Here is a 27,223-nt window from a genome sequence, read left to right as displayed (position 1 = left end):
AACTTTCACTGTGTACTATGCAGTTACTCACATGTCCCTTTGTTAGCATCCGTGACAGCCTACTCCATACTCTTTCCTCTCTCTGTCTCGTCCTGTAATCGGTCCTTAACTGTTGGTGCAGTTGATGCTATTCTCTGACATTCTGGTTCATACTCGTCACCAATTTGTGTCTGTGCAACTGCATATCAATTAAATATAAACGTACACATGGGAGATGGCTTTAATTGGTATATTCACTTTGCAGCGAGAAAGAGAGACCAAGAGAGGGAGCAGACCAATGTGCATAGGTAAGCTATCAGACCATGCATAGTGCTAAGGGGAGTTATTGCTCTAGAAGAAGTAGATCCATATATTACATTAACCTTTCTTGAACGAAAGTAGCAGGACTGATGAAGGGTCTCTGACTGAAAAGTTGACTTGTTATTCCTTTTCCTAGATGCTGCCTAACATGCTGAGTTCCTCCACCGTCTTGTATGTGTTACTCTGGATTTCGAGCATCAGCAGACTCTCTTGTGTTTATAGTCAATATGCATTGATTGCTTTTGCATTATTTTAATTTTTACCATTAAGTAGTAAAGAAATGCATTATAATCTAAATTGTAAGTAAATGTTAGAAGTTAAATGCAGAAGTGTATCTGAAGAAGGGTCTCGGCCCCAAACATCAACTATCTATTAATTTCCATGGATGCTGTCTGATCTGCTGAGACCTCCAGCATCTTATTTGTGCTCCTTTGGATCTGCACCATCTGCAGACTTTCTTGTGATTAAGAGCATCTTTAAAATCAGTCTATGTTGAACTTACAACTTAGTATGATGCTGACATTGTAATTGCAGAAGATTAAGAACTTGAGTGAGATATGAAAAACTGGAATGTAGAATACCTCAGGTATAGTCTAATACATATTTCATAAATATCTAATATTGGATTTAATGACACAAGTAACCCACACTCGTCTCAAAATTAACAATATCAACTGAAATACCTCTCTGCATGTATCCATTTTAATCAGAATAAATTTTAAAAGGTGCTGATTGCATATTATTATTTATCTATTGAATTTGCCTCTACAATAAATTACGAGCTGCATGCTACTACAAATAAAATCATATTTTATAAGTATATGATGAATTGCTATGCAGGACTGCAGGATCAAAAAACATTAATCAATTTTCAAATTTTTATGTACATTACAGTTATACTTCAGTTCAGACTGGCTTTCAATTCAACCTGTAGGAAGATGGTTGTTTAATTTGGCTGACATTGTCCTGTCAGCAAGGTAAGTTATTTGCATGTATTCAGAGGCCCACCGCAAAAACATAGATATAATTTAACATAAACTTAGAATAAAGTTTCCAACGTGATCAATGTCAGTTCAGAATTTATTCAAATATAATAGAAGATTTTTTAATCCCAACGTATCTCAAGAAAAGAAGGAATTTGAACTTTTATTTTGTTTTTGAAAGAACAGTAATATAACTTCCACAAATAAAGATCCCGGTATTTTTATACATTTTGCATCACACGAATTGCCATTTGTGCAGCTAGTCTGAAAACAGGAGTTCTAACAATACTTGGCTTAATGAAAACTCGGTATCAACAGCCAGATTTATTTTGTACACTATTCCACTGGGAACTTTGAAGAAAGTTTCTTGAAAATTGAGTTATATTAAAGCCTAATTCGGTAATGTGCTAGCGGCATTGGTAAAATACCAGTAAAAACAGATGTGAGAACATCTTATTAAAAGTAATAGTCGCACCAAGCCCCTGGCATTTGCAAAACTGAATACTTTAAAGCAACTCTATGGCCACAGTGTAAACCAATCATGGCATATCCTGCATAACACAAGCAGAACCCATCAGGACCTGCATTCAGCATGACAAACTGAATAGTTCAAATGAACATTAAGGAGTCTCTAGCTTTTGCAAGATCAAGTTTCAGACTGTATCCATGCAAATGCATACCATAGCTACAGTTCTCAACAATCCTTCTCTCTGTAATTATTTTCCCTTTCATGACTTGCTAGTATGAGATATTGCTGTGTACAAATATTTTTTTCTTAAGGAGTTGACATTGCTTTTACTTCTGTGGGAGTATTCCTCTATTTCTCGAAGTTCTCTTATAAGTAGATTCTTCTCCTCTGAATTCCCCTTCATAATGGTTTAAAACTGCAGTTGGCATTTATATACATGTTCCTCCAACAGAACCACAACCCTGTCGTGGTCTGAAGGCTTGCGTGACCCAGAGAGTTATGTTGGCTGGAGTCAAGGCTTTATGCTTTGGCTCTTGGTCAGGTAACCCATGCCAAACAGGTCAAATGATAGAGGCCAGGCTAAGAGTGATCCACTGGTTCTCTGGGTTTGGGGTTTCAGCTCAGGGTTAACAACCTTGACTGGTAGAACAAAATTGTTATGGAAACAGCGACGAAGAATCCTTCTATATCTGAAAGACCAAGGACAGACAGAGATGGAGGACCTTCATTGCTACCCTAAATTCCAGCAGTATAACAGGCAGTAAGTATTATCATGTTAATATATCCCATTGTGCTCCATAATAATATATTCAGACAAGACTGAACACTTTCACATATAGAGATATTAGGATAGCTGATCAAAAGCTTGGTCACATATACAGATTTCAAGAAATGCTTTAAAGGAAGAAAGAGAAAGTGTGTGGAAAAGGTTTTAAGACATGAATTCCAGAAATTAGGGCCTTGGTAGTATAGATACTTGTCATGGATTGTTTAAATTTAAGATGATTGAGAGATCAGGCATGAAGGAATAGCATTATATGCCACCAGAGAAAAAGAATTGGCCATTTGAGACCATGTCAGCTCCCTGCAGAGAAAACTTTTGTCCCAGTCTTCGGCCTTTTTTATCTAGTGTATCACTGGAGGTTATTTTAAAGTTGAGGAAGGGCAAGTTCATGGAGAAATTTGAAAATATAGACGAACGTATTAAACAGCCTTTACAAGCAATAACCTGTTCTTATATAGAGACATAAAAGGCAGCAGATGCTGGAGTTTGGAGCAGGAAAAAAGCTGCTGGAGGAAGTTTGGGGCCAAGACTCTTCATCTGGATTGAAAGACTTGAGTCATTCCAACTGTCTTCCTTTAGTCCTTCAATCCAGGTAAAGGGTCTCAACCCAAAACATCAACTATGCATTTCCCTCTAGATACTGCCCCACACACCAAGTTCCTCCAGTAGTTTCTTACTTGCTTCTATATCTTATGTTGCATGACATTAAAGCTACCTACTATCTTGATAACTAGCAACAGAAATACGAAACTTTAGAGACTGCCATAAGTAATTACAGGATGCAAAGAGAAGGCATGGAACCTTAATAAAACTCTGGTTAGGCCGCATCTGTAGTAACGCATTCAGTTTCTGATTGCCTCATTCTAGGAAGGATGTGAAAGTTTTGTTGAGGGTACAGGAGAAGTTTACCAGCATACTGCTGGGATTAGAGGGCATGTGATGTAAGGAAAAGTTGTTTTCTCTGTAGCAGCTGAAGTTGAGGGGAGTCCTGACAGAGCTTTATAAGGTCATAGATTGAGTCAATCACCAGTAATATTTTGAATGTCTAATACCAGATGGTATGCATTTCATGTGAGAAGGGTAATTTCAAAGGAGATATGTGGGACATTTTTTTTTACATAGAGAATGGTGGATACCTGGAATGCACTGTCAGGAGTGGGAGTGGAGGCAAATGTATTTGTGGAGTTCAAAAGTCTTAAGCACATGAATGTTCAGAGAATGAAGGAATACGGACATTGCATGGGCTAGTCAGGCACAGTATCTAGTTTAGTTATTTTGGCACAACATTATGGGCCAGTGGGCCTCTTCCTCTCCTGCACTGTTCTATGTTCGAAGGTCTGATAATAAAAGTTATTTGTTCCCATCTAAGGCTGCAGTAAAACAGAAGTAATTTTGCTGAGTTTTTATGCCAAATGAATAAAGCTGTGCATCAACTGTGTTCCCCTAATATCACATGGAAAGTCCATCAGCACACTGAGAGCTTAATTACCTACTGAGGAGAAACAACCAGCTAACAAATACATGGTGACTTCATCCTGGCATGATCTTACTCAAACTCTCAATCTTCTTCATACCACATCAACCCAGTGAAGGAGAGAATATTGCTCAATGCTATGCTCTTCTGGACACATATAGTACAGTTTACTTTCTGTCAACTCCCATATTTCTCAGATATCCAATAGATATTTCAAGCAGAGATCGGCTTGTGAATTTTTTAAAAAACATATATGCTTTAATTGATATTTGCCTCCTTGTTTCAAATATGGAGTTTAATTGTTCATAATTATAAACCAATTAGACTTTGAAAAGGAAGCAGACTCTAGCTGGTAAAATCAACAAAAACAAAGACTGGGCCTTTAACTGCCTCTCAGCCATTTTTGAATGGTCCTGGGGCATCTTTATAGGCAAACCACTTGTAAGCATCACTTCAGTTTAAATAACACACTCAAAATGCTGGAAGAATTCAACAGCTCAGGCAGCGTCTGTGGAGTGGAATAAAGAGTCAACATTTCAGGCAGAGATCCTTCATCATGACTGGAAAGGAGGGGGAGCAGGGGCGGCGCTGAGTTGGTGCTAGCTGGTGCTATAGCACCAGCAGAAATTACAGTAGCGCCACCATAACACCACCAAGAAATTAACTGAAATTTGACATACAAACTGCAGCTGCTTTGTTTTCTCTGTATAGTTTTAAATACAGCTTGTTTCTCCAGTTGATCTAGTGAATCAGTGCCTCCAATTACCATAGTACCCACGCAGCAATAAAGTTATAAACTCTCTGCTGGTCTAAGGTCAGATCCACTCTACACTTCTGCTTATTCGTTCGTTGTCAATGTCTTGCCATTGCTGTCCTCAGATCAGTTAAGCCGATCTAAGATCACTTAAGGTGGTGATGTCACTCACTCTCACTCACGAGAGAGATTGATAGTGTACATCCAGGCGCAGATCCATGGTCTCACGAGACTAACGGATGCCCCACACACACACACACATTGTGCTTTTACAAGCTAGCGTGGGCCTGGCACGTGCATTATTTTGGCCGGCGTGAAAAATGGATCAATTTTTAGTGAGAAAATGACCTCATCCAGAGGATTCAGTGGTGTCTCAGCCTGAGCCTGTCTTAATTGAAAGTGACATGCAGAAAGAAGTAAGTGGGGATGAGGATGACATCAGTTCATTGAAGGAGTGTGAGGGCGAAGTAGAGGAACAAGAAATGGAGCGGGATTCGGAAGAGAACGTGGATGAAGCTGCTCTTAGTGCTAGTGGGAATACTGTTAACGATGTTAGCCAGCAGCCTGAGGAAGGACCCCGTGTGGAGGACATGGGTTCCATTCTGAGTCTACCTTCACTGTCAGCGGTTATCGCAACTGGCGGAAAGCTACAACAGTTTTCAAAACCCACCATGTAAGTGCAGCTCATAAGTTTGCTATGGAGGCACGGGCCAAATTCAGATTGAGAAAACAAGACGGTTCAAGATTGGGAAATATACTTGATAAAGGACATGCAAAGATTGTCCAAGAAAATCGGGAGTATATGAGAGCAGTGGTTGAGTCTATATTGCGTGCCAAGGCATTGCCCAGCGAGGACACGGGGAGGATGATGGATCCGGCAGTAGGGGAAACTTTGTTGAGTTGCTCAGTGTAATTGGGAAGTTTGATAAGACTGCAGCTAAAAAAAATAGAGGACAATCCTGGAAATGCAAAAAAACACTCATCACGATATCCAAAATGAAATTATGGGTATTATGGCAGATATGGTCAGATGTCAAATAAGTGCAGAAATCAAGGAGGCTGGATATTTTGCCATCATGGTGGATGAAAGTGAAGACTTGAGTAAGATCGAGCAAATATCAGTGGTGGTGCGGTATTTGAATAACGAAACAGTGCTTGAAGAATTCTTGCACTGCACTCCAGCAGAAGGGTTGGACGCAGAGTCGCTTCTTAAAAGCATTGAACAGACACTCGTCCAGTGTGTTATTGGTAAGAACATGTGTATAGGTCAGTGTTATGATGGGGCGGCAGTGATGTCCGGGTGCAATAACGGGGTACAAGAGAGGTTCAGGAAAGAGGTCCCGCAGGCATTATATATACACTGCCATGCTCACAGACTTAACCTTGTTTTAGTGGCTGTTGTGAGCAATGTACATCAAGCGGGTGGGTGAGTTTTTTGAAACTGTGCAGCTGCTTTACAACTTCTTTTCAAACTCTGTTGTCCACGATCTCTTCATGAAGAAACAGAGAGAACTGGAATCAACTGCACAGCCCATGGAGTTGAAGAAATTGTCAGATACACGCTGGGCATGGCAGTATACAGTTTTGTGGGCTATAAGGAAATCACTCCCTGCCATTCTAGCTACACTGCAGGATATTATGGGTCAACCAAATGCACGGAGGAAAACGAAGGCCAGAGCTGTAAATGGACTGATTGACGAGCAGTTTGCTTTACTTCTCACTCTGTTTGAGGATTTATTCCGAGTCACCAAGTTCATATCAGACCAGCTACAATCTCCCAGTTTGGAGCTTTCATCCGCTGTGGACTTGGCTCAGTCTATTATCGATGCACTCTCAGCAAAACGGGGAGAGGAATCACGGAGTGAAATTCAGACAAGAGCTAGGGATCAAGGCCGGTATACAGAGCAGACTACATGAAAGGAGACAGGCCCAGCCACCCCACCGCCTACATGATTTTGTTGTTGAGGCCCAAACTGAACGTACACCTGTCACATCCTCTGATGACCTTTCGCAAGCACTGTTCCTATCCGGTTATAGACAGACTTCTGACTGAAATGAAAAGACGGTTCTCAATTGAGATTGGGAATGATCTGACTGGAATCTCAGCACTGAGTCCCAAACACAAGCTTTTCCTCGACAAGAACTGTCTTTGGCCAATGGCCCAATACTATGGAGTGACTGAAGTGAACCTGACTGCAGAGCTGCATCAGGTTCGGTATCTGCTGGAAACAAAACAAAAGCAAGGACAGACAGTGAATGACACAGTGGAATTTCTAGCTCTAATGAGACCCTACCACTATGCGTTTATAGATTTATACAAACTAATCTGCATATCACTGACTCTACCTGTGACATCTGCCTCATGTGAACGGAGTTTCTCTTGCCTCAGACGCCTCAAAAACTACCCAAGGAATAGCAGCGGCGACACTCGGAACAGCAACTTGGCCCTGTTGGCCATAAACAGCCAGAGGACCAAAGCACTTGACATCCAGAAAATCATTGATGCTTTTGCCACCGATCACAACAACAGACGGATTGTGCTTCTCTGAAAACATCAATGGTGAGTGCAGTTGATTTTTTAAAAATTTGGGCCAAGACTAATGCTGATTATTATTATTATTTTGTGATGGACACCCCATAGTCCTTATGTTTCCTGCAAATCCTAAACTATTACATTTACTGCTATTAAGCCTACTGGTTTTGCTTAGATTTCCAAGCAGTGATTCTGTTGATTTTTGTTTTAAATTCAGTAGCCGAATTAATTGAGGTATTGCATGGTCAGAGTACGATTTGTCCAACTCCTGGTAAAGCCTTGCATCTGTTGTTTGCCTTATTTGACTTCAATAACGGTGTATCTTTTGGCATTGTCTGTCTATGTAATGCGAATAGCAGTGGACATTGTGGGTTAGTGTGTTTTTCAGTTGAAAAGCACACATTTGATGCTGATTGCAGGATTGGTGTGTGATTCACGTTGTGCGCTATGGGTCCGATGCTCTGTTGGTTTGTTTGTTTATGCTCTGTGTAGCCCGGGTTGTCACCGATGCTGTTGACACTGTCACAGTACACTCCTATATTATATCTATCAATTACTGTTGCTTGTGAATCAACAGAGGTATTTATAGTAGGCACATAATGCTTGAAACTGACTTTTGAAAGCCACGTGTCTGGCCTTGCGAATACATATTACCATACAGTACATCCCTCAGCACCATCACTGAATAATTCAGCCCCACTGTAGCACCAGCAAGAAAAAATCTCTGGCGCCGCCTCTGGAGGGGGGATGGAGAAGAAGCTAGAGTAAGAAAGTGGGAAGAGGGGAAGGAGTATAAGCTAGAAGGTTATAAGTGAAAGCAGGTGAGGGGGAAGGTGAGTGGGTGGGGGGGTTAGATGAAGTGAGAAGCTGCTAGGTGAGAGGTGGAAAAGGTAAAAGGCTGAAGAAAGAGGAATTGATGAGAGTAGATCATGGGAGAAAGGGAAGGGGAGGAGGATAGATAGGTGAGAATAGCAGGGGTAAGAGGGGAGTCTGAATGGAGAATGGGAAAACAGAACGGGAAGGGAGAGAAATTGCTGAAAGTTTGAGAAATTGATGTTTACGCTGTCAGGTTGGACTATAAGGTGTTACTCCTTCAGCCTGACAATGGCTTCATTGTGACCGTAGAGAAGGCCATGTTAAATGGAAATGGGCAGTGGAATTAAAATGGACGGCAACCAGGAAATGCTGTTTGTTGTGTATGGACCAAAAATGCTCAACTTCAGTTTATGCAACATTTAAAGGGATTTACTCCATCTGTAGGATATTGGATAAGCACAACTTATTTACTTAGGTTTACCTATCGATGGTTGAACCCAGCCTCCTAACCATGTTGGATCCAGCTTCTGCAGTAGCAGGTAAGGAAAGCCTGCCAACTCTCAAAGTCCTCAGTCAATTTCTTTGCTCAACAGTGAACCCCATGTGCTTGTCACTAATCTTCAGGTGCACTTACCACTTTTTGCTGCCCCAGTCTGCAAAACCTAGAACCTGTAGAGGAAGATACATCCCAACCACAAATCAGTGGAACAATATTTGACATTTAGCACAGCCATTCTTCTTGCTTTAGCCAAAACTGCCAATATCATATGAATCTTCAGATATCATTGAATCGTAGAATAATACGGTATAAATAGGCCGCCTGGCCCACCAAGTCCATAACAACCATCACAAATGCAATCATACTAATCAGTTATTCTCCCTACATTTCCAAAAACTTCCCTCAGATTCTACACACTGAGCAATTTGTGGTGCCAAATTGCCCTCCAAATGTGCATGTCTTGTGAATGTGGGAGAAACCAGAGCTTCCAGAGGAAACCCATGTGACCGCAGGGAAAATATACAAATTCCACACTGACAGCACCCGAGGTCTGGATTGAACCCAGGTCACTGTTACTATCTGGGTGTATTCTGAAGTTTATGGTATATAGCAGATATTAACTTCAACAGCAACCAGTCCTCAGAGCTGTATGTGGTTTGTAGATTGAATTTAAAATACAGCTCAGAACAATGGTGCTCTTGGGGCTGCACACGGTAATTAGCATTCAATCTGTGTTCTGGAGTGGTGGTGTGAAGATCTAGGTGTTAGAAAATTATATGTAATTCCAAGGAATCATTGCAGACACATTGTAACAGTAAAATTATCCTGCCGTTACCTTTGATCTTTAGTGTCATGTAATATTGGATCAGGGAGCCTCTTCTTCCAAGAGTGTCTCCAGTATGACGCCGATTTATTTTGCTGAATAAAAACTTCTATATCACCAGCTTCAGTGTCTCTCTGGTGACTTCCTTCACAGTCACAATGAGGCTAAACCTCTACTAACTATTCTGTTGTATGCCCTTATCACAGTTATATATATATATTTTTTAATTCTGTTAGTCTTGCGAGACCATGGATCTGCGCCTGGAAAGTCTTCACTCTCCAGGGCGCAGGCCTGGGCAAGGTTGTATGGAAGACCAGCAGTTGCCCATGCTGCAAGTCTCCCCTCTCCATGCCACCGATGTTGTCCAAGGGAAGGGCATTAGGACCCATACAGCTTGGCACCAGTGTCGTCGCAGCGCAATGTGTGATTAAGTGCCTTGCTCAAGGACACAACATGTTCCCTCGGCTGGGGCTCGAACTCACGACCTTCAGGTAGCTAGTCCAATTTAATTCCAAGGCTATTAATAATAAACCAAACTATTAAAAGTAAACTTAGAAAATAAGTAAAGGGCTTAAAATAAGCAAACAATCTAAAAATATTAACACCAAACTTGATGCCTCATAGTCTTCCTCCTCAACTGTATCCAGTGAAGACCTTGTTTATGAACCAGGCTAAAGTGGTGCCACTTGTTCAGATGGGTCCTCCAGAACAAATACAAGAATTTTGTTGCCATGTTGCACTGCGCTGCTGTACGTCATGAGGAGCGCATGCATCTGCAGAAATTCTGAGGCTGCTGGCACTTCAACAGGAAGCATTAGAACAGTCATGTGTTGATTGGTATTAGGTTATCATTGTCACAGGTACCGACACACAGTACAGCTAAAATCTTGTCTTGCAAACTGTTCATATGGATCAATCATTGCACAGAGCTAGAATAAGGGAAAACAATAACATTGCAGAATGAAGTGTACAAGCTTCTGAATAAGTTCCGGTGAACTATAAAGTGCAAGATCATAACGAGGTTGATGGTGAGACCAAGAGTTCATCTTATCATACAATAGGTTTGTTCAAGAGTTAGACAGCAGTGGGATTGAACCTGTCCTTGAGCTTCCAGGATTTTTATCTTCTGCCTGATGAGAGAGCGGAGAAGAGAGCATGCTCGTAGTGGGTAGCGTCTTTGATTATGCTGGCTACTTCACTGAGCTGGCGAGAAGTAAAGACAGAGTGCAGAGGAGGGAAGCTGGTTCCTGTGATGTGCCGGGCTTTGTGTCCACAACTTACTGCCAGGTCTCCCAAGGTGTTGCACTCTTCACACTCTGGAGGTCCTCTACCATTCCCTAGAAATTCAAGTTACAGTTGACCAAGAAAAGCCTTTGTTTTTGGAATCTGAATCAGGTTTATTTTTACTGACTATTATGTTATATTGTGGCAGCTGAGCAGTGAAGATATAACTGAAAGAAGAGATAGTAAAGAGATTTGAAAGTGGTCGGGGGAGCGGGGGGGGTCCGAAGTCGAAAAGTTGAAGGGCCGAAGAAATTATAGATGGGGAGCAGTGAGAGAAGGTTTCACTAAACTCCCATCAAAGAGAAGATTTAATCTTCTTCAGTGTAGGCATCACTGAAGTGGCTTCGCAGTAGTGAATTTAAAAGCGCAAACACGAGAAAATATGCAGATACTGGAAATTCAAGCAACACACACAAAATGCTGGTGAGCACAGCAGGCCAGGCAGCATCTATAGGAAGAAGTGCAGTCGATGTTTTGGGTTGAGACCCTTCGTCAGGACTAACTGAAAGAAGAGATAGTAAGAGTACCACCACTCTGCTCCATCTAGCGGAATTGGTCCTTACTCTTAAAAATTTCTCCTTCGGCTCCTCCCACTTCTTCCAAACTAAAAGTGTAGCCATGGGCACCCATATGGGTCCCAGTTATGCCTGCCTTTTTGTTGGCTTTGTGGAACAGTCCATGTTCCAAGCCTATACTGGTATCTGTCCCCCACTTTTCCTTCGCTATATCGACGACTGCATTGGCGTAGCTTCCTGCACACATGCTGAGCTCGTTGACTTCATTAACTTTGCCTCCAACTTTCACCCTGCCCTCAAATTTACCTGGTCCATTTCCAACACCTTCCTCCCCTTTCTAGATCTTTCTGTCTCTATCTCTGGAGACAGCTTATCTACTGATGTCTACTATAAACCCATGGACTCTCACAGCTACCTGGACTATTCCTCTTCCCACTCTGTCTCTTGCAAAAATTCCATCCCCTTCTCGCAATTCCTCCATCTCCACCACATTTGCTCTCAGGATGAGGCTTTTCATTCCAGCATGAGAGAGATGTCTTCCTTTTTTAAAGAAAGGGGCTTCCCTTCCTCCACCATCAACTCTGCTCTCAAACGCATTTCTCCCACTTCACGCACATCTGCTCTCACCCCATCCTCCTGCCACCCCACTAGGGATAGAGTTCCCCTTGTCCTCACCTACCACCCCACCAGCCTCTGGGTCCAACACATAATTCTCCGTAACTTCCGCCACCTCCAACGGGATCCCACCACCAAGCACATCTTTCCCTCTCCCCCTCTCTCTGCTTTCTGCAGGGATTGCTCCCTATGCAACTCCCTTGTCCATTTGTACCCCCCATTCCTCCCCACTGATCTCCCTCCTGGCACTTATCCTTGTAAGCGGAACAAGTGCTACAACTACCCTCACACCTCCTCCCTCACCACCATTCAGGGCCCCAGACAGTCCTTCCAGGTGAGGCGACACTTCACCTGTGAGTCAGCTAGTGTGATATACCGTGTCCGGTGCTCCCAGTGTGGCCTTCTATATATTGGTGAGACCTGACGCAGACTGGGAGACCATTTCGCTGAACACCTATGCTCTGTCTGCCAGAGAAAGCAGGATCTCCCAGTGGCCACCCATTTTAATTCCACGTCCCATTCCTATTCTGATATGTCAATCCATGGCCTCCTCTACTGTCAAGATGAAGCCACACTCAGGTTTGAGGAACAACACATAATATTCCGTCTGGGTAGCCTCCAACCTGATGGCATGAACATTGACTTCTCTAACTTCCATTAGTGTCCTTCCTCCCTTTCTTATCCCATCCCATATTTATTTTTAATCCCCCCCTTTTTGTTCTTCTCTCTGTCCCTGTCACAATCACTCCTTGCCTACTCTCCATCTTCCTCTGGGCTCCCCTCCCCATTTCTTTCTCCCTAGACCTCCTGTCCCATGATCCTCCCCCTTCTCCAACTCTATAACCCTTTTGCCAATCAACTTTCCAGCTCTTAGCTTCTTCCCTCTCTCTCTCTCCCCTGTCTTCTCCTATCATTTTGGATATCCCCCTCCCACTTTCAAATCTCTTACTATCTCTTCTTTCAGTTAGTCCTGACAAAAGGTCTCGGCCCGAAACATCGACTGTACTTCTTCCTATAGCCACTGCCTGGCCTGCTGTGTTCCACCAGCATTTTGTGTGTGTTCCTAAAACTTTGAGTGTGGAACTTCAGGATACTGTACCACCTCCTCACCAAAGTTATCACAAGGCAGTTCAAAAAAAAATGTGTGCCTCATCAGACAGTACACCCTGCCGACCAGGTATCAGAACCAGTTTGGGTGTCAGGGTTCAGGCTGCAGGCTGCACTTCCTGTGTAAGTGCAGTTTCATGAACCACGATACTGCAAGCTACACCGCCACCTAGTGGACAATGCCACTATCCTCCTCCAAAGCAAATCTGCTGTCTGCATTGTCCTGCACCCTCCACCACTCACCAGAATTACTTCTTCTCCAGCTGCCTCCTGTACCACAAGAGAGTTACGCTGTTGCACGAGTTCCTCCAACACCAAGATAGAATGAGGAAGAGAAAGGACAGTGCAACAGATAACGAAAAAAGTTGGGGGTGGGGTGGAAGAGATACACAGACATCTTATAGATTCCCCTGAACACCCTAATACGGGGTTCCACTGACCCCTTGCTTAATGGTATTGGTCCATAGCATAAAAATGTTGGAAACCCCTGCCCTAATATGTGGTCTACTGATGATGCACATTTGCCCATGTGAACCTAGAGGGCTGGGCACCTAACAACTATCCTTTATCATTCGACAAGGCCGCATGGTGAAAGCTCGAATGAAATGTTACCACATTCCACTGGACTTCTTGTGAAGAAGCTGTAGAATTTCTGCTGTTCTCTCTAAGGACCAGTGCTCTGGAACAACAAACAATGATGGACTTGACCAATGAGGCAATTCTGTTGATGGTTTTGCATCACCAAGTGAATGATGCAATGAGAACAAAAATATAGGTGTATGCAAACTTGCCTTTTCATCATATTAAGGGACTGACTGATCTGTGAAGATTCATCTTCAGCTCAAACATCAGTCTTCATTCCCCCACACACATGAATGTGGTAGCTTCTCAACAGCAAAAGGGCCTTTGTTTCATCACAATCCTTTGTCTCCATTTTAGTTGCAAGACGAATGTAATGGGCAGATAGTGGGAGAATTTGCCAAAATGTAATGCATTAAACCAAGTGATTGGTTGGTTTGCCTGAGGTAGCAATGAATACAGTCCATAAGTCAATTAGATGATAATGTAGGCATCCCTGTGCAATTGGAACTAATTTTCTGTAGAAGTTTTACACAGCATTACACCATTCACCCAAGTGGAGTAAGGGCAGTATCACTTGATTGGTGCCCATGAACCTTTTTCTCTGCAGTATTTCAGGAGAACTGCAAATTGTGACATGCCAAGAAAGGCCTTAATAATTTGCTCCAAGTAAAAATTTCAATTAGATTTATGCCACACACATGATGGAATCTTGCACATGATTATCCTACAATGGCAACTTTTTTTTAAAACTGGCATCTGAAATTCAAAAGGAACTTGTAAAATTTCACAGGAATTGTTAGTTTGTGGATAACATAATATCCAATTAAACTACAGTTCCTTATATGGACAATTTCAAAGAAAATGCTGCTTCAGAAATCAAACACCATTCATTTAGGACCAAAAGGAAAAGCTACATGATTAATGTGTGTCATCATATTGTTTCACAAGTCAGGCATCCCAATATAAGTTTGCCTGCTTACACAAGCCAAACAAGATAGAGCTGATTCTTACCCCTAAGCAGGGTTTATACTGGCACTTACCATGATTCTCACCATGAATTGCTGTCAGAATGATGTATTGTAGCTGAAAGCACATACAAATGTACTGCATAGTATTAGAACTCTTACATCGACACCTCTTCTGAGGTTAATATTTTTCATATTGCTCCATATTAGAAGGTGTGCTGTTCCTTGAAAACGGATTCAGCCCCGAGCTCCCAACAGTCGAGCGAATTTCAGCAAAGCCAGAAGCATCAGAATCAGGTTTAATATCACTGGCATATGCCATGAAATTTATTGTTTTATGGCAGCAATGCATTGTAGTGCATAATAATAAAGTATATATACCATAAAAAGCATTAAATTAAATGAGTAGAGCAAAAAGAGAGGAAAGAATACTGAAGAGGTGTTCATGGGTTCATAATCCATTCAGAAATCTGATGGCAGAGGGGAAGAAGCCATTCCTGAAATGTTGAGTGTGTCTCTTCAGGCTCCTGTGCCTCACCCTTGATGGTAGCAATGAAAAAAGGACATGCCCTGGATGATGGGGGTCCTTAATGATGGACGCTGCCTTTCTGAGGCAGTGTCCTGGGTGCTGGGGAGGCTACTGCCCTGGGTGGGATTGGCCGAGTTTACATCTTTCTCCAACTTTTCATGCAACACCTACAGCACCCTTCACCCAACAGTTCCTTCCGACCCTCGCTGCACCTGCAGACTCTGGAGAAGCTCGTCCACAGAAATGCCGCCATTTCGTATCTGGTGCATGTTCCATAGACCCATGGGAATGTGACAAATCTGCTGTAGCGATCGAGCCAAATGAACCTAGGTTTTATTTTCTTTAGTTATCCTTAATGTTTGCACTTATTTGGTTTATCTAATATGAAAAACATTACCAAGTTTGGAATGATTTTGAATGTTTGTGTCTGTCATGTTCATAGAAACAATAGAGTGAATGTGGAGAGGATGTTTCCTATGGAGGGGGAGGCTAAGACCAGAGGACACAGCCTTAGAATAGAGGAGCATCCTTTTAGAACGGAGATGAGGAGTAGTTTCTTTAGCCAGTGAGTAGTGAATCTGTGGAATTTATGGCCATTGGTGGCTGTAGAGGATAAGTTATTGGGTATATTTAAGACAGAGGTTGATAGATTATTGATTGGTCAGGGCACGAAGGGATACGGGGAGAAGGCATTAGATTGGGGCTGAGACGGAAAATGGATCAGCCAGGATGAAGTGGCAAAACAGACTCAATGAGTCAAATAAATGGCCTATCTCTGCTCCTATAGCTAGATACACAGGACACTCATGGGCCCTTCAATCCATTGAGTCCACATGGACCAGCAGATAGTCATTTTTACAATTCATCGACCCAAATCCACGTTATTCTCTCCACATTCACATCGACTGCTACACTACCCTCCTCCTCACCAACATCTCTGCTCATCAACACACCGTGGCGGCTTTATAGTGGACAATTAATTTGACAACCTTCACCTTTTTGACATCTGGGAAGAAAACAGAGCACCCGGAAAAAAAAAACCCACATTGTCAAACATACATCAGGACTCAGACCACTGGCATAGTGAGGCAGCAGCTTTATAGCTAAACCACTGTACTCAAAGACTGAGGGTACAACTGATTGCTTGCACTGAGACAAGTGCTGATGTGCTGGAAGCCAGTCTCCCTGCAGAAGAATACAGCAGAGAACCAGTCTGAAACAGGAGCAAATATTCAACAGTTCTGGGCCAATGAATGATGCATCCTGCAGATGAACCTGCTGATCTTGATCAAATAAATTCACTGACAAGATTTCAAGATTTATTCATTTTATTTATAAACATCATTCAACACAAAAACAAACTGACTTTTTCTTTTGTACAATTTCAGAGGGATTTTTTTTGCAAAATATTTTAACTATAAATTCCAAAAAGCCCGGAATAAATCTCATAGGTTTTGATTTCACATCAAAGCTCTTGATCTCCAAGGGCTGAATGAGGCTCGTACATTTAAAATGCATACCTGCCCCATCTTTTAACCTGCCCTCGTTCGAGAAAATAACACACTTCTCCCAGAGTCACCTCATCAACAGAATAACAATGATAAATGTGCCAAGTTACTGCAGTTTTGCAATTATTACATTGATCTCTCAAAAAGTTTCAGAACATAAATGATAAGTAGAATATATATGTATATAAACCACAGAATTCTGCTCGGCACGTAGCAGTATGAACAGAGGCTGTTGCCTTACTTGCACCATAAACTAACAGGTCATCAGTTCGATAAATAAAAGTTATGTCACCAATACATTTTCTGTATAATACACCATGCATTCCCTTAACTACTGTACATGCTTTGCTCATAAGAAAATAAGAATGGCAGAAACTTATTTTTGATTGTTTGTGCTAATACACATACATATCAATTACAAAAGTGACTCTGCTTCCAAACTTTGGTATTCCAGCAATGTCAGTGGAGGCAGACTTCAGAAACAGAAAACAACTTGTAGCCACTGTTATACTGTATATGGAAATTCAGTTCAATACAGAGGTTGAATCTTTACACCATAAATTGAAGATTTATGTTTAATTGAGCAGTCATCCCATTTGTAGCCCAATTGTGATGAAAACAATAATCTTAAATTTCAATGAGTTGCACTCTTTTATATACTTTGCTTATCAAGAGCTTTTTCTGTCCATTCACGAGGAATATGTTAGGTTTCTTAAAGCATTAAGCCAAGCTTCTCATCCTTTCCACGCACACTATTGTCTTTCCATTGCTTGGAGACTTCTCAGTGGTTCAGGAGCTGCCCAGCTATCAAATAAAAAGCAACACAATGGATCAAAGCTATGAAGAAATTAACAAACACAAAAAATTCTGCAGATGCTGGAAATCCAAAGCAACACACACACACACAATGTTGGCGGAGCTGCAACATCTATGGAAATAGTAAACAGTCGACTTTAGGGACCTGAGACCCTTCTTCAGTAGTCCTCTGTCCATAATGTCGACTGTTTTCTCTTCTCCATTGGGGCAACCTGTCCCACTGAGTTCCTCCAGCATTTTGTGGGTGTTGCAAAGAATTAACATTATTTCTAAAATAACCATGGACAGCCCTGAAAAATTTAGCCCTCATTTTAACTTTTAAGAGTTTTCAACGGAGTATAGAAAATGCACAGGAGTTATACACTGGAGAATATCCCAGTGCTGGACTGTACTAAAAGGTATGCATTCAATGTGACAAGGTGCAAGCTCAAAGGAGAAGTGGAGGACAAGGTGTAGAGTGGTCAGTGACTAGAATGCACTGCCAGTAGTGCTAATGAAGGCAAACATGATAGAGGCATTTAAGAGGCTTTTAATTAGGCAAATAAATGTGCTGAGAATAAAGGGATATGTACATTAAGGCAGAAGGGATTAGTTTAGTTCAGCATTAAATTGCCAGTTTAATTAGTTTGGCACAACATTGTGTGTCTGTTGAACTGTTCTGTGTTCTAGATTTTGAAAACTGTACACATGATACCATGCTAAAACAATTCAATAAATTACTCTTGTAAAATCAGGAACTAAGAACTTATGAATTAGGACCAGGAGAAGTTATCTCAAACCTGCTCAACCTTTCAGTAAAATTATAATTACAGCAACAGCTCCACAATCCTATTTGGTTCTGGTATCTTTACACTCCCTTTTTCATCAGGAAAGTCAGATTTAGAAATATTCAGGCACTGTTTTCGCTGTCTTTTGAGGAAGAGAGTTAAAGACTCATCATCCTCAAAGAATCTCTTGGATCTCTTAGTGTCCCATCCACTACATAATGTACTGGGTGGGCACAGGAGTACATTCAGCCAGAGACTCATTCCTCCAAGATGCAGCACAGAGCGTCATAGGAAGTCATTCCTGCCTGCGGCCATCAAACTTTACAACTCCTCCCTTGGAGGGTCAGACACCCTGAGCCAATAGGCTGGTCCTGGACTTATTTCATAATTTACTGGCATAATTTACATATTACTATTTAACTATTTATTACTATTTTCGATTACGATTCTATTACTATTTGTTATTTCTATGACTATTACTATTTACTAATTACTAATAGTAATATTACTATTACTATTTATTATTTATAGTGCAACTGTAACAAAAAGCAATTTACCCCGGGATCAATAAAGTATGACTATGACTATAAATGTCCACACTGGATTTCTCATACTATAATTGGAGAACGCTAACACACTTTGACTTCAGGACTAATTGATGTCATCTTGGACTTGTAACTTTCAAAAGAATTCTCATCTTGATTTGGAAGTTAATGGATTGGAAATGGTTCGGAGAAGGTTTACTGGACTGACATCTGGAATGATTGGGTTGTCCCACGAGGGAAAGTTAGAATGCCTCGGCTTATATCTTCTACCTCAATGCTGCTTTACTGCACTGTCCCTAGTTTTAAATTTAACCACAAGTGAAGACACCTCCATGTGCACCTGTCAAGCTTCCTCAGAAACTTGTAGAGCTATGTTTCAGTCAAGTTATCCCTCACTCTTCTAAACTCCTTTAGATACAAGCCTGGTCTGAGAGATGAATAAAGAGTGAACAATATCCATAAATCACCACATGAGAATCTCATCAAAACTTAAGCCCACATACAAAATCCACATCCAGAATATAAAGGCAAGGAAACATTAAAAGGTGATGGTCAGACCACATTTGGAACATTGTGAGCAATTTTGGGCCCTGAATATGAGGAAAAATGAGCTGGCCCTATAGAGAGTCCAGAGGAAACTCACAAGGATGATCCCAGGAATTAAAGGTTTAATGTACAAGGAGCATTTGATGGCTCTGGGCCTGTATTTGGAGTTCAGAAGGATGAGTGAGGGGCTAATTAAAACCTACGTAATGCTAAAAGGCCTGGGTACAGTGGACACAGAGATCAGTAGGAGAGTCTAGCTTCTGTACGCACAGCCTCAGGATGAGACAAGAAATTTCTTCAGTCAGAGGGTGGTGAAACTGTGGAACACATTATCAGATTGCTGGTGAGGCTAGATAATTGGGTATATTTAGAGCAGAGATTGATGGCTCTTGATTGTTAAGGGGGTTAAGGGTTGCTGGGAGAAGGCAGGAGAACGGGCTCGCTAGGGATAATAAGTCAGCCATGACGGAATGGTGGAGCAGACTCGATAGGCCAAATGGCAAAGTTCTCTCCGGCGTCTTATGGTCTAATGATTGAATGGTGGAGCAGACTCAATGGGCCAAATAGTCTAAATCTTATACGTTATGGTCTGATAACACTGCAATGTCTTCAATGCTACTGCTGAGAAGCAAATTTCAGTACTTTTCCCCAACAGAATTAAACTGTCTCTAACTATTGGCTCTTTGGAGGTCAGTTTTGGAGAGATATTCACACATTTTGAAATTCACTGTTCGACAGCAGAAACCAAAGAAAATGGAAAATGAAGCAGATATTCTTCGCAGGGAAAACTATGCTTATTTTTGAGGAATGACATCCTTTGGCCTACAAGGTATTTCCAAATGGTTCATCAGTCGTCTAAATGTTTGCTCCAGATAAATGAGACCTCAAAGCCTATTGCTTGGACTCATTTCCATCCAAATCTCTTCCACATCACACCCTCCGCAGAGTGTCATGGGACAGTGTGGTGTTTGGGAAGAAATGGCTCATTTCCTTTTCATTGTGTCCTGTAATAAGAAGCCTCCAAACTTGGGAGTACTGCCAGCACATAAGCTTTTCCAGATCCATTCATTTTCATCTCTCAGGAAACAGGATCTTCCCAAATACTTACTGTGGCGAAAACAATCCTTATTCTATATTAACATAGTAATCCTAAATCTCAGAGGAGCCGATGTGGGTGCAGAACGTGCCACTGCCTGCTACTCGAAGACATCGGAGTTGGTATACAAAATCAGCGTGCAATGTAAGCAAAGGGGACTGTCTTGTGATTGCAAGACCCTGTCAGACATTGATAATGTGAGATGCCACAGGCCTGTTTCCCCGTTTGGTGGCAAAGCAGCAGAGTGGCTTCAGTTGTAGCGAGGACGAGGCCTCAAGCAGGCTTGCCTGCAGCTGCATCCCAGGTGAGACGACGCTGGAGGCCGTGTAATGTGGAGTCCAAGTTCGCTTGGTCTCCTATCAGTGCTGCCCTCCAGTGCTCAACCGGCAAAATGACAGGCTGGATTGCCAGGAGCTGTAGCATCAATTTGCATGTCAGGACCTTGGACTATACACGTGTTCTCTTGCAGAACAGTGTGCGTATTTTCTCTCTCTCTCTCGTTATTTCCTCTCATTTGACTGTATCCATGTCTGGTCTAAATGATAATTAAACTTGATTTGATTTTTGTTTGGCCCATAACTTCTAAATCTTTCCTGTATAGGAATGTTCTGCAGGTATCACCTACAGCAGGTGGATAATCTGGGACAGCATCCCTGTATTCTGACCTACCTTTGTATTGGGCATAGCACGAGTTGCAAAAGAGATTGTTGTTCCGTACTCGAACTTCTGCCCCGGATTCTGTTCCTCCAAGGTCAACACTGCACGAGGTGCACTGTGTGTGAGAAGGGACACCAGTTAAATCTTTCAGCTGCTGAAATTCAAGGAACGAAACTCAGGCAGAAAAAAGATAAGATGGGCAAGCAGAGACTGAATTTTCTTCCTTGCCACATTAGGAGAGAATGAAAGAGCAAACATTGACTGCACGTCAAAGATGGTGCACAGGTTAACCATCATGAACATCAGCAGCTAGGCAGGTTCCCAATGGAAGATGAAGGGATCCAGTTCCTGCTGAGTGCATAATGGTGAGGGGCAGAATTACAACAGCAGTCATAGCAGAAGACTGCCTGCCACCCACTTAAGAACTGAGATCTTATGGCTTGGGTGTAGATAAAGGGAAATAATTTGAATCACTGAAAGATTTTAACTTGAGAGAGGAGGACAGTAGAAAGCCATAGGTAAGATTAATTGTATCATCCAATTCAAGAATAATTATACAAAAATGAACCTATAGACATTATATTGTGACAAGTTTCAATGGAATTAGTAAAACGTGGCGATCAAGTACAGAATACTGACATCGTTGACAAAACACAGTCTCTGAAAGGGTTAACTAATATTTCTGAGGCTGCGCGGAAAGACCAAGACAAATTTATGAGCTGGGCATGCAAAAAGCAAGGGTGCATGTTTAAAATGTGCACGCTAAGCAAAAGCAGTGTTGCAGAATTTGTCTCTCACCCCTCACTATACTGGTGCATTACAGAGCCGGATCAATCTGCAGTGGGAAAGCAAAGGACCAACGATTGCAGGAAGTGAGGCATTAGGAGAGAATGATGACACCAGTGGCAGGAAGGACAAAAATAAAGTTAAACAACAAATTAAGCTGAGGGGAAGGCATTTGCACAAACATAAACCAGAAAGGGGCAGTGAAGCCAATGCCTTCCTTTTTCACTGGAAATCAAAAACTGCCCGTTATGATACAGAAGCAGGAAGCTGAGTTATGCCACTCTGAAACAGAATCAAATTTATGATTATAACATTTTGACATAGGTGCCCTTGGTAAGTATGGCATTACAATGCTTTATGCCAGCAGTAGTATCCATGCAGAACAAGACAGAAAACGGGTACTTTTCTTATAAAACAATTCATCTTTGCAATAAAACTGTAGGTGTTGGAAATATCCAACAAGGCAGGCAACAATTGTGGAGAATACAATAGCATTAACATTGAAGAGGAGTCACTGATCTGAAACATTAGCTACCCTCTCCACAAGCATTGCTTTTCTGCAATTTGTTTTATTTCAGATTTCCAATTTCATCAGCGTTTTGCTTTGTAATGATTTCTATGCATCTTCATGTTACACAGTCTGCATGGATTCTCGCACTGTCAGAATGTTAGTAACAGTCCTGTGACATTCTATACAGACATGCATGACTTCAGCAGAAATCCCTAGTAGTGATGTTGCAGTGTTCTCCCCTAGTCAAAGCTGGTTCCTATCCTCACCTTAAAACAATGTAAATGATAACAAAGACCAAGAGACTCGATGATCATGGCAGCTCCTTTGCCCAGAGTGCTATCACAGTATGAACAGATCTTCTTTCCACTTATTGACCTGGATATAGAAGAAAAAGGGCACCAACTATATAAATGCTACACACATATGAGAATTATGATAACCAGCCTTGAAAGCTGCTCATGGTGGATCTTTGCCAACAGCATTTAGTGTAGAGATGTTAACCTGCCCCAAAAGGCAAGATCAATAATCTGCTTCCACTGATGTTACTCCACCAATATTGGATGGAAACAAAATTGCATTAAGGGCAACTGAAAGCAAAATCTTTATATTGCAAGATGAAAGGAGCACTGATTTTACACAATGAAAACCTGATCATCATAGTCAGATTTAGTAAGTACTTCTAACATCAGGGCATGTGGCCAAGTGGTTAAGGCATTCGTCTAGTTATCTCAAGGTCGCTAGTTCGAGCCTCAGCTGTGGCAGTGTGTCTGTACCCTTGAGCAAGGCACTTAATCACACTTTGCTCTAGTCTGTGCGAGGTGTGGCGCCCCACACAGACTTCCAATCGGCGCCTTGTAAGCCATGAAAATGCCCAACGCAGACCTCTCATGGTCTGAGTCAACATTCCCTCCCCTCCCTCCCTCACCCCCCCAACATCAGGAGTTCCCATCCTGGGGTTCATGAACCTCTCAGTTAATGACAGGAGTCCATGGCATAAAAACATTAGCAACTCCCGTTCTACATTAAGACAGTCACAGGAACTCGGAACTCTTCAACAAAAGGCAATTGATCTGAGCTAAATTATTAATTATAGATGCAAGACTCATTGTCAGTTGTTCAACTAAAGCACTGAGATGTAGGTAAAGGGTGGGTATATGCAGGTGAATCTTCCTGAAAATCAGAAGAGACTTCAGAGCCGAACAGGAACACAATACCTGTATAAAGAATTAGGAGACCAGACTGTTCTTGGATGTGTGCTCCTTCTCATAAAACCACAGATCTCATAAGTCCATATCCCTATCTGATCCATAAAAACAAGATACCTTGATTCCACAATCTAACTCGTTACGACCTTGAACCTTTTTGTTTGCTTGCATTGTACTTTCTCTGTAGCTTTTACCCTTCATCCTGGGCTCTGTTATTCTTTTATCCTGTTATAGAATAGTACAGCACAGTACAGGCCCTTCGGCCCACAATGTTGTGCCAACCCTTAAACCCTGCCTCCCATATAACCCCCCCCCCACACCTTAAATTCCTCCATATACCTGTCTAGTAGTCTCTTAAATTCCACTAGTGTATCTGACTCAGGCAGTGCATTCCACGCACCAACCACTGAGTAAAAAACCTTCCTCTAATATCCCCCTTGAACTTCTCATCCCTTATCTTAAAGCCATGTCCTCTTGTATTGAGCAGTAGTGCCCTGGGGAAGAGGCGCTGGTTATCCACTCTATCTATTCCTCTTATTATCTTGTACACCTCTATCATGTCTCCTTTCATCCTCCTTCTCTCCAAAGAGTAAAGCCCTAGCTCCCTTAATCTCTGATCATAATCCATACTCTCTAAACCAGGCAGCATCCTGGTAAATCTCCTCTATACCCTTTCCAATGCTTCCATATCCTTCCTATAGTGAGGCGACCAGAACTGGACACAGTAATCTAAGTGTGGCCTAACCAGAGTTTTATAGAGCTGCATCATTACCCCATGACTCTTAAACTCTATCCCTCGACTTATGAAAGCTAACACCCCATAAGCTTTCTTAACTACCCTATCCACCTGTGAGGCAACTTTCAGGAATCTGTGGACATGTGCCCCCAGATCCCTCTGCTCCTTCACACTACCAAGTACCCTGCCATTTACTTTGTACTCTGCCTTGGAGTTTGTCCTTCCGAAGTGTACCACCTCACACTTCTCCGGGTTGAACTCCATCTGCCACTTCTCAGCCCACTTCTGCATCCTATCAATGTCTCTCTGCAATCTTTGACAATCGTCTACACTATCCATAACACCACCAATCTTTGTGTTGTCTGCAAACTTGCCACCCCACCCTTCTACCCCCACATCCAGGTCGTTAATAAAAATCACGAAAAGTAGAGGTCCCAGAACTGATCCTTGTGGGACACCACTAGTCACAACCCCGAATGTACTCCCTCCACCTTTCTGCAGGCAAGCCAGTTCTGAATCCACCTGGCCAAATTTCCCTGGATCCCATGCCTTCTGACTTTCTGAATAAGCCTACTGTGTGGAACCTTGTCAAATGCCTTACTAAAATCCATATAGATCACATCCACTGCACTACCCTCATCTATATGCCTGGTCACCTCCTCAAAGAACTCCATCAGGCTTGTTAGACACAATCTGCCCTTCACAAAGCCATGCACTGTGTAATAATTTGATCCATATTAACAGTATGCAAAACATGACTTTCAGTGAACTTCAGTATGTGTTTTGGGATTCTTGGGCAAGTGCAGATTTATTTTATTTATTTATTTATTTTTTAAATCTTACTGCTGAAAACGCTGGCCTATTTGCTGACTTCACTGCTTAGCTCCAAGTGAATCCAACAATGAGTTCAGTAAGACTCCACAGCAGTTGGTTTGGGGAAGTTGCTGTTACAATTCTGAGCTGGGTTAGGCCAATGGAAGAAATGTTGGGCCCATTAATTTGTACCCGAATCACCTAGATATAAAGTGCTCTGGATCAAGTGCTAGCAGATGAGATTACTATGGATGGATAACTACTGACAGGCATGGACACTGTGAACCGAATGGGCCACTTAACTATGTTATAGGAATCTACAACTATTCTAGAACGGTGGGGACTTTAGACAAGGAGAAAGTATTCTCCATTTCTATAATATTTATGTTTTAATTTATTTGGAAAAGTATTTTAAGTGCTTTACTTGATTTTTTTTTTATCCATGTTTTAAATTATTTCTCAATGTCAGAGACAAACACCAAAGACTAAGCTGGAGGTGGAGCTTTGCTGCCTGTCAAACTTTCCCAGAGGAATTCATAGGGGGGACCCATTCTGACCCACCTAACATCATCTGGTCACATTGTTTGTGGCAGTGCCACTGCTCATGGCCTTGTTGTATGGCACTGGAATAGTTTGGGCTAACGAAGAGTGCCTTCCAATTCCAGAGAAGATAAACGGATCAGAGAGATAAGGAGCATGGGTGGGGAATGCAGGCCCCTTCTCGTCAGTGAAACCTTTGTCCTGAATGGCCAATCTCTTCTGTGACTACTGCCCCAAGAACCACATCCCATTCATCTCTAACTGTACTTCAGGCTGTGTACAAATCAGGTTGACTAGAAAATATTTCAATTTCTGAATTTATGCCAGCCGAAAACAAAATGTTATTTTAGGTAAACAGTCTTCATAATTCTCTCAGAGTGGCCTTCAAGTGCACAACCAGTTTCATTTTTAGGATTAATGCATTTGTCCACCTGCACTTTCAGCTTCCACTCCAGCACCACCAACAACCCCCTAATCCTTCACCAATTACTTTACATCTCTGTCCCCTTCTCTGCCAAAGACTTCATGGAAAATAGATATTTTTGGCAAGGTACCAAGTGCAAATTTTGCTTCAATTGTGTGAATGCTGAATAGAGTACATTATTCCTAATTGCATCGGAGTTTGAATATAAAGATAACAGGTAGGTACATATACTCATGGTCAGAAGTATTTGGAAGAAAATACTTAACAGAACTGTGTATATTTAAAAGAAAACAAGCAATAAAATTTAGTGAAATATCGTACAAGAATGCTGAATACGATATATTACTCTTATTTGCATCATAGTTTGAATATTAAGCTAACAGCTAGGTGCACTTAGAACTTATGGTCAGAAGTGACTGGGAGAAAATCTTTAACAGAACTATGTATTTAAAAGAAAACAAGCGATAAAATTCAGCGGAGTATTGTATAGGAGCATTTTCCCTTAAGTAGAACTTCCATTTACACAGAATATGAAGTACAAATCATGTATGGGTGCAGTTCACTGCAGAATGTTTGCATCTAAGTGATGAAGTTTGATGTCATACCTGCCACCCTGAGTTGTCTGCGACTGAGTACTTGGGGCAACAGAAGAACTTTTCGCCCATGATGCTGTTCTCACTGATCCACTGGATGGAGGTGGCAGTGTTGCAGATTGAGGACGCACGAGGGGTCGGTTTGAAGTGGAGACTGGGTGGTAGCTCAACTCCTTTGCTGAGGAACTCACCAGCTCAGAATATGGTCCCCAGGTTTTTGTCCTTGGGGTATCCAAATTATCCAAAGATTCACCTCTGAAACAAAAACGGTAATACAATTCCTTCAGTTCCTCTCCTTCACTTTGTAGTGACATACTTCGTGTGTGCTAGAATTATACCAGGCTCTACCACCCCAGATAAGTTTTGGCAAAGTAACAAAATGCCACATTTAGGTGCTTTGGACAATGCCAAATGACCAATATTTGGTTCAGAAACCTTGTGCTAATTTGGTTCTCCTCCTCTTTCAAGGCACATTCTTCCTACCAAGTCCTCATTTTCATTATCTACAACACCAGATGGAAAAGTTAATACGGATGGATAGTTAAGATGCTTTTTAAATATACTATTAACTATGCCATTTGTCTCCACAAGAAAATAGTGGAAAAGAGATGTTTTTCCTTTAATATTTGATCTGCTGCTTGTTGCTTT

At 41.8% G+C, this 27,223-nt stretch overlaps 1 protein-coding gene across 3 annotated transcripts in view; it reads right to left on the bottom strand.

Moving 5' to 3' along the window:
* Positions 1 to 16,348: 16,348 nt before the first annotated feature.
* Positions 16,349 to 27,223, bottom strand: part of lmo7a (LIM domain 7a) — a 232,457-nt gene continuing 221,582 nt past the window's right edge. For 2 of the 3 annotated variants that reach the window (XM_063048466.1, XM_063048467.1), the window contains 4 exons: positions 26,588 to 26,830; positions 22,531 to 22,639; positions 20,980 to 21,082; positions 16,352 to 17,344 (listed from right to left, as the gene is read on the bottom strand). In XM_063048466.1, the coding sequence (XP_062904536.1) occupies positions 17,322 to 17,344; positions 20,980 to 21,082; positions 22,531 to 22,639; positions 26,588 to 26,830 (478 nt within the window). In that variant the 3' untranslated portion in view covers positions 16,352 to 17,321. Of the gene's footprint in view, positions 17,345 to 20,979; positions 21,083 to 22,530; positions 22,640 to 26,587; positions 26,831 to 27,223 lie in introns of all 3 variants that reach the window. The other variant, XM_063048465.1, reaches the window with a different exon arrangement.

The sequence above is a fragment of the Mobula hypostoma genome, chromosome 5, assembly GCF_963921235.1.
Source record: "Mobula hypostoma chromosome 5, sMobHyp1.1, whole genome shotgun sequence".
In the NCBI taxonomy this organism is placed as follows: domain Eukaryota; kingdom Metazoa; phylum Chordata; class Chondrichthyes; order Myliobatiformes; family Myliobatidae; genus Mobula; species Mobula hypostoma.
Note: the sequence above shows the minus strand (reverse complement) of the source record. Positions and strands in the feature narration are given on the sequence as shown.